This window comes from Schizosaccharomyces octosporus (genome assembly GCF_000150505.1).
Source record: "Schizosaccharomyces octosporus yFS286 unplaced genomic scaffold supercont6.2, whole genome shotgun sequence".
NCBI lineage: Eukaryota > Fungi > Ascomycota > Schizosaccharomycetes > Schizosaccharomycetales > Schizosaccharomycetaceae > Schizosaccharomyces > Schizosaccharomyces octosporus.
In genome coordinates, this window is record NW_013185620.1 from 945,251 (window position 1) to 961,835 (window position 16,585).

The 16,585-nt window shown below is 39.0% G+C and overlaps 8 protein-coding genes across 8 annotated transcripts; 5 read left to right on the forward strand and 3 right to left on the reverse strand.

The window, feature by feature from the left end:
- Nucleotides 1-995: 995 nt before the first annotated feature.
- On the forward strand, nt 996-1,766 carry SOCG_04824 (sorbose reductase; the record flags this gene model as incomplete). The annotated part of the gene is made up of 1 exon (XM_013163971.1): nt 996-1,766. One exon carries the CDS (start codon nt 996-998, stop codon nt 1,764-1,766), a length of 771 nt encoding a protein of 256 aa, XP_013019425.1.
- Nucleotides 1,767-1,936: 170 nt separating this feature from the next.
- On the forward strand, nt 1,937-3,505 carry SOCG_04825 (N-methyltransferase). The gene has a single exon (XM_013163972.1). It carries the CDS (start codon nt 2,252-2,254, stop codon nt 3,323-3,325), a length of 1,074 nt encoding a protein of 357 aa, XP_013019426.1. The 5' UTR covers nt 1,937-2,251; the 3' UTR covers nt 3,326-3,505.
- A 64-nt stretch (nt 3,506-3,569) lies between these two features.
- On the reverse strand, nt 3,570-4,938 carry SOCG_04826 (UBA domain-containing protein Dph1). Its single transcript, XM_013163973.1, has one exon. It carries the CDS (start codon nt 4,868-4,870, stop codon nt 3,839-3,841), a length of 1,032 nt encoding a protein of 343 aa, XP_013019427.1. The 5' UTR covers nt 4,871-4,938; the 3' UTR covers nt 3,570-3,838.
- Nucleotides 4,939-5,106: 168 nt separating this feature from the next.
- SOCG_04827 (nucleoporin Nsp1) lies at nt 5,107-6,798 on the forward strand (the record flags this gene model as incomplete). Its single annotated transcript, XM_013163974.1, has 1 exon — nt 5,107-6,798. The coding sequence occupies one exon, from the start codon at nt 5,107-5,109 to the stop codon at nt 6,796-6,798; it is 1,692 nt and encodes a 563-aa protein (XP_013019428.1).
- A 196-nt stretch (nt 6,799-6,994) lies between these two features.
- SOCG_04828 (DUF1748 family protein) lies at nt 6,995-7,821 on the forward strand. The gene is made up of 3 exons (XM_013163975.1): nt 6,995-7,152; nt 7,187-7,275; nt 7,323-7,821. Exons 1-3 carry the CDS (start codon nt 7,150-7,152, stop codon nt 7,450-7,452), a joined length of 222 nt encoding a protein of 73 aa, XP_013019429.1. The 5' UTR covers nt 6,995-7,149; the 3' UTR covers nt 7,453-7,821.
- A 500-nt stretch (nt 7,822-8,321) lies between these two features.
- Nucleotides 8,322-11,651, forward strand: SOCG_04829 (5'-3' exoribonuclease Dhp1). Its single transcript, XM_013163976.1, has one exon. The coding sequence runs from the start codon at nt 8,538-8,540 to the stop codon at nt 11,505-11,507; it is 2,970 nt and encodes a 989-aa protein (XP_013019430.1). The 5' UTR covers nt 8,322-8,537; the 3' UTR covers nt 11,508-11,651.
- Nucleotides 10,634-12,904, reverse strand: SOCG_04830 (amidohydrolase). The gene has a single exon (XM_013163977.1). It carries the CDS (start codon nt 12,625-12,627, stop codon nt 11,659-11,661), a length of 969 nt encoding a protein of 322 aa, XP_013019431.1. The 5' UTR covers nt 12,628-12,904; the 3' UTR covers nt 10,634-11,658.
- On the reverse strand, nt 12,832-16,549 carry SOCG_04831 (centaurin ADOP ribosylation factor GTPase activating protein family). The gene is made up of 3 exons (XM_013163978.1): nt 16,352-16,549; nt 16,180-16,304; nt 12,832-15,991 (listed from the first exon to the last, which is right to left on the reverse strand). The coding sequence occupies exons 1-3, from the start codon at nt 16,365-16,367 to the stop codon at nt 13,409-13,411; spliced, it is 2,724 nt and encodes a 907-aa protein (XP_013019432.1). The 5' UTR covers nt 16,368-16,549; the 3' UTR covers nt 12,832-13,408.
- Nucleotides 16,550-16,585: the final 36 nt, after the last annotated feature.

Below are 16,585 nucleotides of genomic sequence, written 5' to 3' on the forward strand. Positions count from 1 at the left end.
GCGTACTGTATCATACAAGAAAAAAAAAGGCTGGTACAAACAAAAATAAGAACTAAATAAAAAAAAACGTAAACTTATTCGGAATCCAGTTCACTTAAAGTATTCCTACAAAAGAAAAAAGAAAAATCAATTCGACATCTCCCTTCTTTTTTTTTAATATACCGTAGACAAATATTCCCTCACTAATAAACAAATGAGCTGTGGGTTTCATATACCTTGCCAAAGAAAAAAAAAAAAAGTCCTATGTAACATAGTTCAAATAATATCGATCGCTTTAACTTTTTTTTTTTTATGATGATAGTTCTTTGAAGAATACTACTGATTATTTTCATTTCTTTCTGGAGAAACTTGTGGTGGGCTGCCATTTTTCACGGTTTGAGCTGGTTTTCCACCAAGTCCTGCCATCGAGATAAAAAAAGGAAAGAGCTTGTACTTGGTTACGTACAGTGCAGTTTTTCCATAATCAAATGAGATCTATGCACAATGAAATCCGAATCCTTTGTCAGTGGTCTTACTTTTTTTTTATTTTTTATTTTTATTTTTAAGTTTCTTTAGCTCATATAAGTCATTGTTTTGGCCCGTTAAGTAGCTTTCTTCACATTGACGTTTTTGCCATCGATTTGGGTTAATCATTTGTAAGCATAGAGAAAAGCTTGAATCATTTTCTCCAAACATAGTCCAATAAGTTTTGGGTTTCTTTTCCTTTTGTATCGGGCTTGAAATACTAAGTGCGACAAAAAGTTGCTATATCTTTTGTTTTTGTGACTTTACGTAGGAACTTTTCAAGATCAATCAGCCTTTCGAGGGAGATATATATATATATCTATATCTAGCAGATTTTTGTATATATAGCTGCTACAAATCATCGTCTTTTTCTTTTCTGCTGTCTTGTTTGTACCAGTATTCACTCTTGTTGGATTCTTCTTTCTTTGCGAATTATCCAAACCAGCTCCTTAGAAAATTATTTTCATTATCTTTTTATAACTTTATATATCATGTCGCTTGCAATGTTTTCATTAAAGGGAAAAACCGCCATTGTTACGGGTGGTTCCGGTGGTATCGGATTTGCTATTGCAAAAGCTTTGGCTGCTGCTGGCTCCAACGTCGGTCTCTTATACGGTAGAAACAAAAAGGCTATCGAATATGCCCGTGAGCTTCGCGAAACTTACAATGTAAAGTCTGAAGCCTACTCTTGCTCCATTGAAAAGCGCAGTGCTGTCATTGAAACTACCAACCGTGCAGTCGAGGAACTCGGTGGTCGTCTCGACATCATGGTTGCCAATGCTGGAATTGCCATCCCACACCTTGCCCTGGAAGACGAAAATGAAGATACTTGGACAAAGGTTGTTAATGTCAACCTCAATGGTGCTTATTACTCTGCCCAAGCCGCTGGCCATTTCTTTAAGAAGCAAGGCAGTGGTAGTTTGATCTTCACTGCTAGTATGAGTGGTCATGTTGCCAATTGGCCTCAACAGTGGCCTTCCTACCACGCTACCAAGGGTGCCGTCAAGCACCTTGCTCGTGCTCTCGCTGTTGAATGGGCTGGCTTTGCTAGAGTCAATTCCGTCTCCCCCGGATACATCGATACTGACTTGACTCTCTATGCCGACGAAAATCTCCGCAACCAATGGAAAGATTTGACTCCCCAAGGTCGCATTGGCTTGCCCGAAGAATTGGTTGGTGCTTATGTCTACCTTGCCTCAGATGCCAGTTCCTACTGTACAGGTACAGACATTGTCGTCGATGGTGGCTACATCTCTCGTTAATCATGTTCCTTTTCAATGACCGTAGCGTTCCTACCATCATTCGACGCAAAATATGTCGTCTACCAATCTCGGTTATGCTATGCCTTTTCTTTTCTTCTTAGAAAATATTTTTTGTCTTTATTCTTTTTCATGATTATTTCATACATATATAGATTCTTGGTTCTCTTTAGAAATGAACAAAAATGCTTTCAAATTTTTCATTTTCTGCTGTAGTTTTTCTTTTTTTGTTCAAATCATTTTCACAAGTCTAATTATTTATCTTTTTCAATTTCATTTCAAACCCAATAGTTTCCTATTTTTTGTCAGAGGCATCCTTTCCCTTCTCTTGAGTAATGGCTTGCATAACCATTTTCTTTTTCTTTTTTTTTCTTTTTTTTTTGTATTCTCCGACTCAGTTCAATTTTTCTGTCTTCCTGATTAACCGCTTTTTTTTCTCTTGACGCTTAAATTCCTTCCCAAAGCAATATCGGTCACCATCCATCATAATGGAAGTTCCCATCGTCGAAGATTCCAGCACCTTTCAAGAATCCCCCGAGTCTCTCCAACTCATTGAAGCTGCTAAGCAATTGGACCTAGCAAAGGTCCAAGAGATGGTTAATCAGGGAGCTGTCACTGCTGCTTTAGATGTTGACAGCGGTAAAAACGCTTTGCATTTCGTGGCCTCCAGCGCTAATGCAGAAACCGAAAAAAAGGCTGTAGAACTTGCTAAATGGATGTTAGCTAATGGAGGAACTTGGAATGGCATCGACAGATCTGGTGAAACACCCGGCTGTATCGCTCGTCGCAAAAATTTAAACGAACTCTATGAGACAATTGTCGATGCAGGCGTCCGCTGTGAATTACTTCTCTCCCTTATTGAAAGAAAAGACAGAGTCAATGAGCGTCTGGACACCAATGAAAAATATTTACAAAGCACCCTTTCATATACGCAACCTACTGAAGACAGTACTAGTCTTCTGGACAGCGACGCAAATGCTGTCATGATGTCTTGGGAAAAGAAAATCATGCAGCGTTCTGCAGAGATTATAGCTCCTAAGCCTGGTTGCCGTGTCTTAAATGTCGGGTTTGGATTGGGCATTATCGACTCTTTTCTACAAGAAAGGCAGCCATCTATGCATGTAATTATCGAACCCCACCCCCATGTACTAGCGTTTATGCGGAAAACCGGTTGGATGGATCGCCCAAATGTTGTTGTTTACGAGACTACTTGGGAAAATGCCATTCAGGATATCGCTTCCAAATACGTCTTTGATGGTATCTACTATGACGCCTTTGCTGAAAGCTATGAAGATTTACGAAATTTTTTTGACTCTGTAGTTGGTATTTTAGATCCTGATACTGACTCTAAATTTTCCTTCTTCAATGGCTTAGGCGCTGATAATCAGACTTTCTACGATGTTTACAAAAAGTTAGTACCTATCGATCTTGCCTCCTTTGGCTTTAACTGTACCTACGAAGTTATGCCAACAAGTAGTACAGAGAACGAATGGGAGGGTGCAAAGCGTCGTTATTGGAATGTCGTTGATTATTTTCTTCCCATCATTACATTCGACTTGTAGACTTGTAAAGCCGAAAGATGATAAGGACTTATGTTTTGATATTTTAAATAAAATAGGGTATGCACGGTTCATTTTCGCTGAGTGTAGTCATTGCAAATGAAAAGAAGGATCAGTTTATTGTATAGATAGTGTAAGTCGCTGGATGCTATACTCCATAATCAGAGTTTATAGAACATGAACCCATGTAAATTTTTTAAACTATACGAAATGTGCAACTAAAAAGGGAAAAATCTTCATAAATTTTATTTCTATAGGACACGGAAAAGAGGGTCAATTGTTCACCTCGCATACTGAGCTAATATATACATACGAAAGTAAGCTTTCAATGCGAACAGCATCATGCGTAAAACTACGCGGAAGCAAAAGGTAACTAACCAGAAAATTCATGCACCTAAATGAACATTTTACATAAACGTACGATGGACGAAAACAAAACAAGTAAATATAAACGAATCATGGACAACATTCAAATCATTTTTCTAGTAACGCTTCCAAATATTTCGGAGCAACACATTAAAATTCACTTAATAAAGATTCAATTGCACCTTGAACGTTACCACCACTTCGGCGGAGGGCGCGAACATTTTGCTCAAAGTCAACGAATCCCATTTCATTAAGTTGACTCAATTGGTGAGCATATAGCTCTTCAGGAGGTTGACTGCTCTGAGTTGGAACTGCTGTGGCAGCAGGACTGACTCCGCCTCCCATACCGCTTCCAGAAAGGTTATTGAGTAAGCCTTGGATCGTGCTGGCAGCAGAGTTTGGATCAACAGATCTGTCAGCGGCTCCAGGACCGGCTGCATTAGGGTTTAAACCACCCAGGCCGCCTAAACCACCTAATCCGCCTAAACCGCCTAAACCACCAGACTCGCCCATTAATGCCGATGGGTCAATACCAGCAGCACCAAGTTGTTGTTGCATTTGAGCCATTTGACGCATCGTATCAGGATCAGTCATGGCACGTCGGAACTCAGGCGACTGCATCATTTGACGTACATAAGGAGGAGCATTACGGAGATGAGGACTACTGTTAATGATCATGTCCAGCATCTGGGGATTGGAAAACATTTCGTTAATGGATGACTGAACCATTGGGTTCGACAACATGTTGGCGAGGTCATCAGTGGATGGAGGTACAGGGTTTTCAGGATTAGGACCAAACATAGAAGCAGAAGGGAGGGGTATATTGTATCCAGCATAGCGGGCACTTGTGAGATTAGCTAATGGATCGTTTGCGCCCTGTCCTGCCTGAATATTAGTTGGCACTTGTTGTGTGCGATCTTGAACGTTACTGGCAGCCGCCGTAGGATTTTGCCCTAAAGAACGAACCAAGTGGACACTTTGACCATCTTGAATTTTATAAGTGTTTAGATATTCTTCATCTTTCAAAACTCGTCCAGCGTAGATTAGTCTTTGGCGTTCAACCTCAACATTTGCAACAGGGGCAATAATCTGCTTCAAATTTTTGACGGTAGATTCACTGTCAACAGTAACAGTGTACTTTTGGTCATTCGCAGCTTTGATCGTTAACGAAATGTTTGTCATCTTAATTGCACTTGGTATGTTTTATCCTTCTATAATTCTCTCTAAAGATGACTAGTGTCGGTGTTAATTCTGTAATTCCGAAAACCAAGAACCCGGTATATCACCGGAGTTTACCGAACGTGGAAGAAGACATCACATAGGCAACGTGAGGGAAACACTGCGAATTTCAAACCCTAGCTACAATGGGTAAGTTATTTCGTTTGGTGATATAATATGATCCAGTTTAAATACTAACTATGGATTTAGCCTTTAATCAAGGAAACAACCAAGGAACAGGGTTTTCGTTCGGTTCTTCAGCACCAAATAATACAGCCAGCCAAGGAACAGGCGCGTCCTCCGGTACAAACTTATTTGGAGGAAATTCAGGAAATAGTGGAGGTTTGTTTGGATCTGCTTCGAATGCCGCGAAACCAGGGGGAGGCTTTAGTTTTGGCTCCAATGCGTCTGATGCTGGCAACAAGCCCAGCTTTTCCTTCGGACAACCAAAGCCAGGGGGTGCTTCATTGTTTGGTAGCTTAAACAAGCCTGCTACAGAAACAGCTGCTGGATCCTCGCCGGCCGGCGATGCAAATGCCAACACAAACCAGCCTGCTCAATCTACTACACAACCATCAGGTGGTAGTCTTTTCTCTTTCGGTGCTAAACCAGCAGCTCCTGCAACTGGTACTCCTAGTAGTACTGGTACTGGAACAGGTGGATTCTCGCTAGGAAGTGGTTCCAATTCTGGAGGCTTGTTTGGGCAGAAACCGGCTAACAATGCTGCTGCTGCTTCGTCGACAGCTCCATCCCAAGACAAACCTGCAGCTGGAGGTTTTAGCTTCGGAAAACCCCAAACTTCCTCTACTACTACAGCTGGAGTTACTGAAAACAAACCCAGTACAACCACTTCAGGTGGATTCTCTTTTGGTGGTGCTACTGGTGCTGCAAAGCCTGCTGAAAACAAACCCAGTACTAGTGCTTCAGGTGGATTCTCTTTCGGTGGTGCTACTGGTGCTGCAAAGTCTGCTGAAAACAAACCCAGTACTAGTGCTTCAGGTGGATTCTCTTTCGGTGGTGCTACTGGTGCTGCAAAGCCTGCTGAAAGCAAACCAGCTTTCTCTTTTGGTGGTGGATCTGGAAGTAAATTAGGTACTTCCAGTACCACACCTGCTTCGAACGAAGCTAGCAAACCATCAACGGATACCACGAAACCAAGTACGACAGCCCCTACTCAGCCTTCTGGTGGATTTTCTTTCGGTAAGCAAGACTCTTCTTCCAAACCGGCAACCACGGGCTCATTGTTTGGCTCTAAACCCGGCGAGACGAATATAAACAAACCTGATGCTGCTAAAGATGCTACTTCAAAACCTGCTGCGGCCGGGCCTGTGGAATCCCCACCTTCATCTATAAAGCACAAAACTTTACAAGAAATTCTTAATAAATGGTCATCAGACCTCAATACACAAACCTCAGTGTTCAACAAACTGTGTGATCAAGTTGCTGATTGGGATAAGGCTTTGGTAGATAATGGAGCATTAATTTCGAAATTATATGCAGAAACAGTGGATGCTGAACAGTTATCAAATCGGGTTGATGATGGACTTGAATATGTTTCCTCTAGTCAGCAAGAGCTATTTAAATTGTTAGATTCTTATGAAGCACAGCTTGAATCCTTTGATGGTCGTACCCCTACCGCGCCCAATGTGGAGCGCGAGCGTGCTTTTAATGTTGCTGATGACATTTTGGGTCGTCTCGACAGACTTGGAGAAGATTTGGGAACTGTAATTAATCAAATGAACGACTTCTCGAAGCCTGATGACTCTATATCTGAAATTGTTAAGGTGTTGAATGCTCAATTATCAAGTTTGGGATGGGTGGAAAATAGGATATTCCAGATGGAAGAAAAAATAGAAAGCGTCAAAAAAAGGAGTAATGATGTTTTATTTTGAATTGAAAGATATTACATATGTTAATTAGGGATATCGATTAATGTTAGTCTCTTTGGAATTCGTGAGTCCTGTAATAAATTTAGATATAAGCATGTGGATTTTTATGTATGCATAGTTGTCATGGAATTGAATTTGTTGCTTTTGCGTTTCTTTTACATAAATACATATAAAGATGTATAATTTTCTTGTATAATAGTAAAAGTTCTCGCTACTGTATCCAATAACTACTCTACGGACTAGCACTCTTGTAATGCTGTTGTTACGTACAGCACAGAAACGAAGCTACTACCAAATATCCTCCTCTCTTCAGTAACGTTAGGAAAAACTATAAGCAGCCTTTAATTTTTGAAAATGGTATGTTATTTTTTTCTTAATAAACTAACCATAGCCCGTTCTTTCTCGTTTGTTTCACTACGGTGTTGATTTAGCATTACTTTCTACCTGCATCGCAGGAATTCGTCGTTCTTCTGGAGTCTCGTAAGTTTTTTTTCTATTTGTAAATCATACTAATGCAATGGCATTAGATTTGACATGGAGAAAGTCCATAATGAAGACGTGAAGCTCGCCGTCGAAAAGTATCTTGGTTTTGGCGAATGGGCGTTTGATCAATCCACTACTTTCCTATCAGCTACAGATTGGTTTAAAAAGTTGTAAACAATGGTTTTCGAAACCTGGATTTCCTCTGAATAGTATATAATTTGGGGAAGCTTGTTTGCTTAATCTGTCAGTATGATTTTGGAGCATACTTTTTTTTTTCTGCAATCGCTTGCCAGGTAGCAGTTTTTAAAAAAGTTTTACTTTCCAGTGCTCTCTTAATTGGCGTGGTAGTTCCTTTGACGAACGGGCACTCTTTTGTCAGATATTCAATTACACATTATAATATTTGGACAGTTGTTTTCTTTTGTTTGAATTATATGTCTAAACTATGAATACCCATTCTTTTTCAGAGGAGTAATTGACATTATACGTGTAGTTTTATCGCAAGAAATAGGATATGCCAATATCTAGTAGTATGTGAAGCCCTCTAGAGTTCGGTAGGATTGTACTTGGGTAACTGTCCTTTAAATTTCGTTTACCAGTAGTAGTAAAAAGTCAAAAACCTTTAAAAATTGTTCGTTAGTGCCTAAGCTGCAAATATCCGTTGAAAAACTAGCAGCACCTAATGATTATCTATTACAACTGCCCATCGTCTATATTCATTATATTATAATCTTTTAAAATTTAAATTAGCTTATTGTTTCTCAATTCTATGGTGGTTTCCTTTTTTTTTTTTTTTTTCATTTCAACAGTAAGCTAACGGTCCTTACAAATTTCAGTTTTTCTGTCGTCGTTACCATTCCATTGGGAAGAGATTGATATACCAAAATAATTTATTATCTCATATCATCTAATAATCACTATTTTACTACTAAGATGTTCAAATGCCTAGTTAAATCCAAATCAATTCGTATTTTGTTATTTCCATTTTACTATTTATTAGTGAAGGAGATTTATACTTCGGTATACACAACAGTAATAACCACCACAAGCATTTACACTTATAAAACAATATATACTCTTTATTGTAATGTATATTTAGGATTGTAACTCTTAAAGAATGTTATCTGTTCTGCGTTACAGGTGGCTGTCAATTACCATACAGAAGGGTTCGAACATTGATTCTTTTATTATCTAGAATCAGATTGATTTAGGTAGAAATACGGAAGTAGAACCACTTTCCTTCGGATTTTTTGGATAGGATGGGTGTTCCAGCACTTTTTCGACTATTGTCGAGAAAATTTCACAAAGTTATTACGCCCGTAGTCGAGGCACCGACTCAAACACTTCCTGATGGTACAGAAATTGGACCGGATTTGAGTCTTCCAAATCCCAATGGTGAAGAATGCGATAATTTATACCTGGATATGAATGGTATCGTCCATCCTTGTTCGCATCCTGAAGACCGACCTGCACCTGAGACCGAGGATGAGATGATGATAGCTATTTTTGAGTATACCGATCGTATTATGGCAATGGTTCGTCCGAGAAAGTTACTGTACATAGCCATTGATGGCGTAGCTCCTCGTGCAAAAATGAATCAGCAACGATCACGTCGTTTTCGATCCTCTCGTGAAGCTGCCCAAAAAGAAGCTGAACTTGAGATTTGTATCGAGGAAGCCAAAAAACAAGGAATTCCCGTTGACGAAGAGGCGACCAAGAAAAAAGCCTGGGATAGCAATTGCATTACTCCAGGAACGCCGTTTATGGATACATTGGCTAAATCATTAAAATATTACATTATTAATAAACTAAATACTGATCCTTGCTGGAGAAACACTCGTTTTATTCTGTCAGATGCATCAGTGCCAGGTGAAGGTGAACACAAAATTATGGAATTTATCCGTTCCCAACGTGTGAAACCAGAATACGACCCTAATACTCGTCATGTAGTATATGGATTGGATGCTGATTTGATTATGCTTGGTTTGGCTACCCATGAACCTCACTTCCGCGTACTACGTGAGGACGTATTTTTCCAACAAGGAAGTACCAAGAAATCAAAGGAGGAGCGGTTAGGATTGAAACGTTTAGACGAAACATCAGAAACGAACAAAGTTCCTGTAAAGAAACCATTTATTTGGTTACACGTTAGTGTTCTGCGGGAATACTTAGAAGTGGAGCTTTATGTTCCTAATTTACCTTTCCCATTCGATCTCGAACGAGCAATTGATGACTGGGTATTCTTCATTTTCTTCGTTGGTAATGACTTTCTTCCTCATCTTCCAAGTTTAGATATCCGTGATGGTGCTGTAGAACGACTTACTGAGATCTGGCGTACTTGCCTTCCGCATATGGGAGGTTACTTAACCTTGGATGGGTCAGTCAATTTAACACGAGCTGAGATGATTTTGACTGCTGTTGGTGATCAAGAAGACGACATTTTTAAACGTTTAAAGCAGCAAGAAGACCGTCGAACCGAAAACCAGAAGCGTAGAGCACAAAGAGAAGCCAACCAAAATGATTCTTCTTATTTGGATGATACAATAATACAGCGCTCAGCGAAAGTTGAAACGTCTCAAACAACCACTGTTCCTTCAGTTGATACAAGCGGTGCTGAGGATACGCGGCCTAGTAAAGCACGTAAAACAGATGCTCCCGCTCCTGAGAATTTGGTAAACTTATCTGAAAGAACTTCCAATAGATCTTTAAGTGCAACAAATAAAAATCTCATTAACAATCGTGCTGCTAATCGCCTTGGCCTTTCTAACGAAGCTGCAACTACTTCCTCCATTAATAAAATTGCTGCCGCGAATTTAAAATCTCAAATGACTTCAAACGAAACCCTTCGTGCCGTGCCTATTGAAGAGGTTGTTTCCTCCCCTACCCCTAGTGCAACAGACGATATAGCAAGTTCTGACCCTAGTGGTTTAGCAACTCCTATTGAACCAGCTCCTGTTTCAGCTGGCATGAAGCGGAAAGCTGGAGACACTGCCGACGAGGAGGCCTCCACAGATACAGTTCGCTTGCACGAGTCTGGTTATCGGGAGCGTTATTATGAGCAAAAATTTGGATTTTCTGTGACCGATACCGATCAGTTAGGGGAAGCGGTCCGTCATTATGTTCATGGATTATGTTGGGTTTTATTATATTATTATCAAGGATGTCCTTCGTGGACCTGGTATTATCCATATCACTACGCACCCTTTGCTGCTGATTTCAAAAATTTATCTTCTATTGATGTAAAGTTTGATGTAAATCAACCTTTTAGACCTTATGAGCAATTATTGGGTGTACTTCCTGCTGCGAGTAGAAACAATTTGCCTGAGAAGCTACAACCATTAATGACAGAAGCAGATTCGGAAATTATTGATTTTTATCCAGAGGACTTTGTCATAGATTTGAATGGTAAGAAGTTTGAGTGGCAGGGTGTGGCATTGCTTCCTTTTATTGATGAGAATCGCTTGCTATCTGCAGTTTCCAGAATTTATCCTTCACTTAGTGAAGATGAAGCCAGGAGAAACACGAGTGGATCTTCGTTACTCTTTGTTTCAGAACATCATCCCATGTACCCGGAAGTTGTAAAACACCTGTACTCTAAAAAGAAACAAGGGAAACCTTTAAAGTTATCAGGGAAAGTGGGACATGGCATTTTTGGTAAGGTCAGCAACGATGATTCCATCCTACCAAATGTTTCCGTACAGTGTCCAGTGGACGTTACTACGGCTGAGGCACTTCAGAAATACGGCAACATTGAAAATAACCAAAGTTTAAGTCTGCAGTTTGAAGTTCCAAAATCAAATTTCGTTCATAAGTCGATGCTTCTTCGGGGAGTTAAGATGCCCTCTAGGGTATTGACACCAGAGGATGTCAGTATCGTTCGTGCGGAACGCAACAATGCTGGACGTCGAAACAACGGCTCTTTCCGAGGAGGTGGCCCTCGAAGAGGCGGATATCAAGGTGCTCAGCGCTCATTTTATCAGTCACAAAACTATAGCTACAACCAGCAAGCATATACCGGTGTTACCAACGGATTTGCCCAAACAGGTATACAACCGCCATGGAACAATGGAAGTGGTTTTCCAAGATCTGCTAATGCATATAGTGCAAGAGGTGGATATGGTCAACAGGGCTATTCATATGGTAACTCTCAAATGAATAATCGTGGTAATCCGTACAGCTATGGATATCCTCCTGCCAACGGTTATAATGGAAAGGGCGCTTATCGATGATTTTATCGTTAATTAAATTAAAATATTAATGACATAAACGGTTTTGTAAGGGTATTTTGAACTTTTAGAATTACTTCATCCCTGTATTCATACACAGACATTTAGTTGAACTAATTAATTAATATCATACCATTTTAAGAAAAAAAAAAATCTAATTTTCATTAAGTTTTAAAGGTTTTGTTTCTGAATAGATGTCAAAACGGCGCTGGGTGTATAAAGAAATGCTTTTACGAATCGAAGCCATTTTCTCTGGATCAATATCAGCATAGACAATACCAGGCTTTTCATCCATAGTAGATAATACGACGCCATCAGGCCCAACAACAGTAGAGTGACCCCAGGCATGATAAGTGGCAGATACATCACGAGCTGGAGAGCAAGAAGCGACATAAATTTGATTGTCAACAGCACGAGCTCGGGCAAGAAGCTCCCAATGTAAAGGACCGGTGGTAAGGTTAAAAGCACCTGGATATATCATCATAGAGCAACCATTCCTAGCAGCAACTGTAGCCAATTCTGGAAAGCGGATGTCGTAGCAGATTCCTAACCCGATTTTGCCAAACTCGGTTTCCACAATTGTCATAGAATTACCAGATTTCAATGTTTCAGACTCACGGAATGTCATTTTTCCTGGGAAATCCACGTCAAATAAGTGGATTTTACGATGAATACCTATCAAGTCACCGTATGGGTTAAAAACCATGGAAGTGTTGTAAAGTTCGCCATCTTTTCTTTCAGGAATGGATCCTCCAAACACATAAACTTTTAGTTCTTTAGCAATAGAATGCAAGGTGTTATACGTAGGAGAGGTTTTTTCAATTGTCTCAGCGTATTCGTTGAAATATTGATTACCATAAGGAGAATTGAAACATTCAGGCAAAACGACCATTTTTGAGCCATTTTGTACAGCTTCTGAAATTTGAGAACGCGCGTTCTTCAAGTTTTCATCTTTATTAGAAGTGGAAGCAAGCTGAATGAGTCCAATTCGGAAAGGACGAAAGTCCTTTGGAACAAGAGAGGCGTTAAAATGGTTCATTCTATAAGAAAAAGATTTTGATAGCAAAAATGGGTTGGTCTTTCGAATGCCCTGCCAAAACGAAGTAGTAACGTTGGTAAACATATATAAGTGAAAAGTCTGCCTCGCAATGACTGATAAGATTACACAGTATTATAGTATATAATGAACAACATATAAGGAAGAAAAGAATAAAATACAGATATTTAGTATTATAAGAAGATCAATCTTTTTTTAATACTTTACAAATTACTCTTACACACGACCAGTTTTTGTCTCACAAGACATGTAGTCGACCTTTTTTCTTTTCTTAGAAAAGGTACAATCAGATTAGTTATTATTAATAGGAAATTAGTACCAAAATGAATGTTCAAAGAAATAAATGTTTCATCAGAAGAAAAAAGATCAATAATAAATAGGTTTCACATTTGGATAGAGACATAGCAGAGTCTCAAGGGGCAGATAAAAAGAGCGTATTTCATCAAGTTTTCAGATTCTGTAAAAACCGAATCATATCAAACAGACAAGATGATATTGTCAACGTAAACCAAAGACACACCAGAAGTTAAAGCGCAAACATTACTGACGAGGGCATACACTCGCCGTGGACTGCCATTTAAAATTATCTTTTGCTTTTTATAATAAATGAGTAGTATCTTGTGCGCTGTTACGAGTAACACTTAGAAAACATGAATGCATCTTTTTTTTCAAAAGAAAAAAAAATCATAATCAACTGGAATGCTTGACTCTTATTTAAAGAAAGCGAGCAAGTAAGAGAAATAACAGTAGAAAGAAATGTTGTAAATTGACCCGACTCTTTATTCAGCATATCGCTGAAGGAAATACCTATTCGGCCAGACTATCCGTATCTTCTTATTTCTTAAAGTCATGTCTCTCGATACTTAACAAATTGCCTCTGCTGCAACAACGATTGCATGTCTTTACATGCAAAGTCGGACAATTCCTCAGATGAGGGCAGTAATAGTCCGTTTAAAAGCATTAGCTCTAAATAATGCAAGCGAGTCGTATCCTGTGTTACTTCTTTGAGAAAATCAATTCCCTGTTCTTTAAAGTTTGGTCCAGCAGCAACTGCTAGCAAAACCTTTTCTGTCTCATTCGCTTTTAGACCTTCCATGAGATATTTATCAGGATCTACTGATGACAGATCCATAAAAGCATGTTCAACGTACTTTCTCTTAGCAAACAAGCTTTTCGAATCCGTATCGCTATCGGGAGAAGGCTTGCCGGAAAATGAATTTAATTTTGCTTCATAAACACGGTTTACGACCGAATTCCCTACCCGAGACAATAGAAGCTTAAGCTGTTGAGAGAGAGAGTCAAATAAAAGGGAACGCGTTTTTGAAATATGACAACCAAGTGAACGATGAACACCACTACATTCTATACACAACATTACTGGAACGTTGATAGAGCACCACGTCACGTCTTTAGTAGAACCACAATCAGCACATTTAGAATTCTCGGGATCGATTCTTTCTAACATTTGTATGAAAATGTTTGCAGTTGCATGATATTTTTCTAAATCCTCGATAGTTTTAGTATTTGTACTCGCACTCCGAAATAACTGCGGAAAATTCCAAGAACCTTTTCTGGTAAATGCCCTCCTTAATCCTGTGCCACTTATTTTGCGGGTCAAGCGAACACGTTCCGCAGGTAAGGTTAAAAACTCTTTAGAAATGGGATGCTCCTCAGAAACTCTGAAAGAATCATCTGAAGAAGATTGTTTACTTAAAGATATTATAGACTCATTAATGGAGTTCACCCACGTATCCAAGTCCGCTTCTGAAGTTGCTTGATATAAGCGCTTTGCTTTTGGAGATACCAATTCTAAACAATACTTCCTAGGTTGCTTTCTTAGTTTTCTTACTGAAGCATTTCGCAGTGAGATTGAACACACGCTAGTCTTTTCGGAGTCTTTCCAATTTGCGTACTCCAGTACATAACCATCCTTGATAACAACCCAGTATTTATGCCAGGCTGCTTTACTGTGAACTGCTAAATCGGCTCCTAATTCAGAGACTGTGAAGACAAACAAAAGTCCTTCCTTGTATATTAAGCCGGGCGTGTTAGCATTTGACGTAGGACTCATGAGCTTTTGGGAATCTTCAGACGATGAAGAATGTGATGGGCTGTATGCAGTAAAATCGGAATTTTCTGAAATATCAGAGGAAGGCGAGATTGGAAAAGAAAACATAGACTTTGGCCGAATTTTGTTCAACATCATAGCCGACCGTTGCTTTCTCCTGCATTTTTCTCTATATGCAAGATCTCCTTTGCAAGCTTCCAACTTTGACATCTGATGTTGTAGCTGAGGTGTTAAATCATTCAACGAATCGATATAGTCGGATAATTTTTCAAATCTTCGAGTCACAAAATTTAAAAAAACTTCATTGATTTCACTCATAGTAGTACCATTTTGAAGATCTCGCATAAAACAGTAATATTCATAACGTTGTAGGGTGAAGCGTTTTTCTTTCGCATAAAAGAGCGATTCAGATAACTTTGAGTCTTTACGAGTAGACATAAAGCGAGACAATAAAGTATAATAACTTTTACTTTGTTCTTCAAATTCAACTCTCTTATCATCAACGAGCTTTATAGAGGTTGAATATATTCTTTGTAAAGGCTCATGCAAATGATTCATAAAATCAGCTTTCATATGTCGTAGGACAATCATCTCTAATTCAAACGAGCGAAGTAAAAACTCACTTAGCATCTTCTGCGAAGCTATAGTTGTATCCGTAGACGCTTCATAAAGAGTGGCCGATAATCGTTTGAGAGCATACTCGGATTCTTCAAAAGCAGAACTGGCCTGCATAACTCGTTTCATTAGTTTTTTATAATACAACTTCATAGAAGATGACTTCTGCTCTAACTCATGCAAAATAGATCGAAAAAAAGGATTGTCTTCATAGGTCTCAGGATATAGCGTTGTTTTCGAACTGTATATGGCTGCTTTAGGAAAAGATTTAGGACTTCGTGACAAACCAATGTCAGCAGTCTGGGGAGATTCTGTTGTGGGAGGATTGAACGATATAGGAGTATCTTCATAGTCACAGGATGGGACCCATTTTACGTGATAATAAAACTTGTTAATAGGCACTAAGCATTCAGTCTCAAACGAATAAATAGCTAAACACGAATAATTGGTATAACCATCCTCCGAAGAGTTATGAATAGTAGGATTCCAATCCCAAGTGAACTTAAATACGTCGTCTTTCGTGTCGAATAATGTAGGTACCTCGCACACGTTTGGTTGCAAAGATAGCTCATCATAGGAAATCACTCGAGTAAAGTAATTGTTCAAGGACGTGAAAGATTCACAGTTTACAACAAAAAACCTTTTGTTTTCTTGTTTTATATTAGCAACCTTTGGATTAAAGTTGAGTCGGAAATTGGGAGAGCTTTGACATCTCAGTTGTAAAAGATATAGCTTGCTAAAGGTATCCTATATATCGTTAGCGCTCACTTCTATTTTCGTACAAATACTAGGAAGTAACTTTGGAATGTTCATTCAACTTTTGTTCGTTCATATCAAAGATGCTTACTGGCATAACCGTTGTCTAACAACAGTCTTCTATAATGAGCAAAAACTGAACGAACATTATTATGAGCTTCTTCTTTTAACAAACATACATATGTCATATCGAATAGCCTCCGCCTGCTATGTGAAGCAGGCATCAGTAAGCCACTGCTTTCAGGAATTAAAGATAGTACAGATCCATCATTAGTGTTAGAGATATCAATGGATATTAAACAGGCTGTCGTAAGTATATTAGCATAGGTGAAGATATAAGTAGAGACATACTATCATTTCCGTTCATAACCGTAAATCGTCAACGGTGGTGATGGAAAGACAACGTTTGAAAATATAATTTTCACAATTGATTAAAAAACTAAAACATGCAAATTAATGCTTGAGTTAAAAGCTGGTCCGAGAGACATGTATATGGGGATGGTAAGTTAACGCTACCAAAGATCCTACTACACCCTTTCATTATTAGTCCTACCTCTAGGAAAACTATAAAAGAAGCGACTTGTA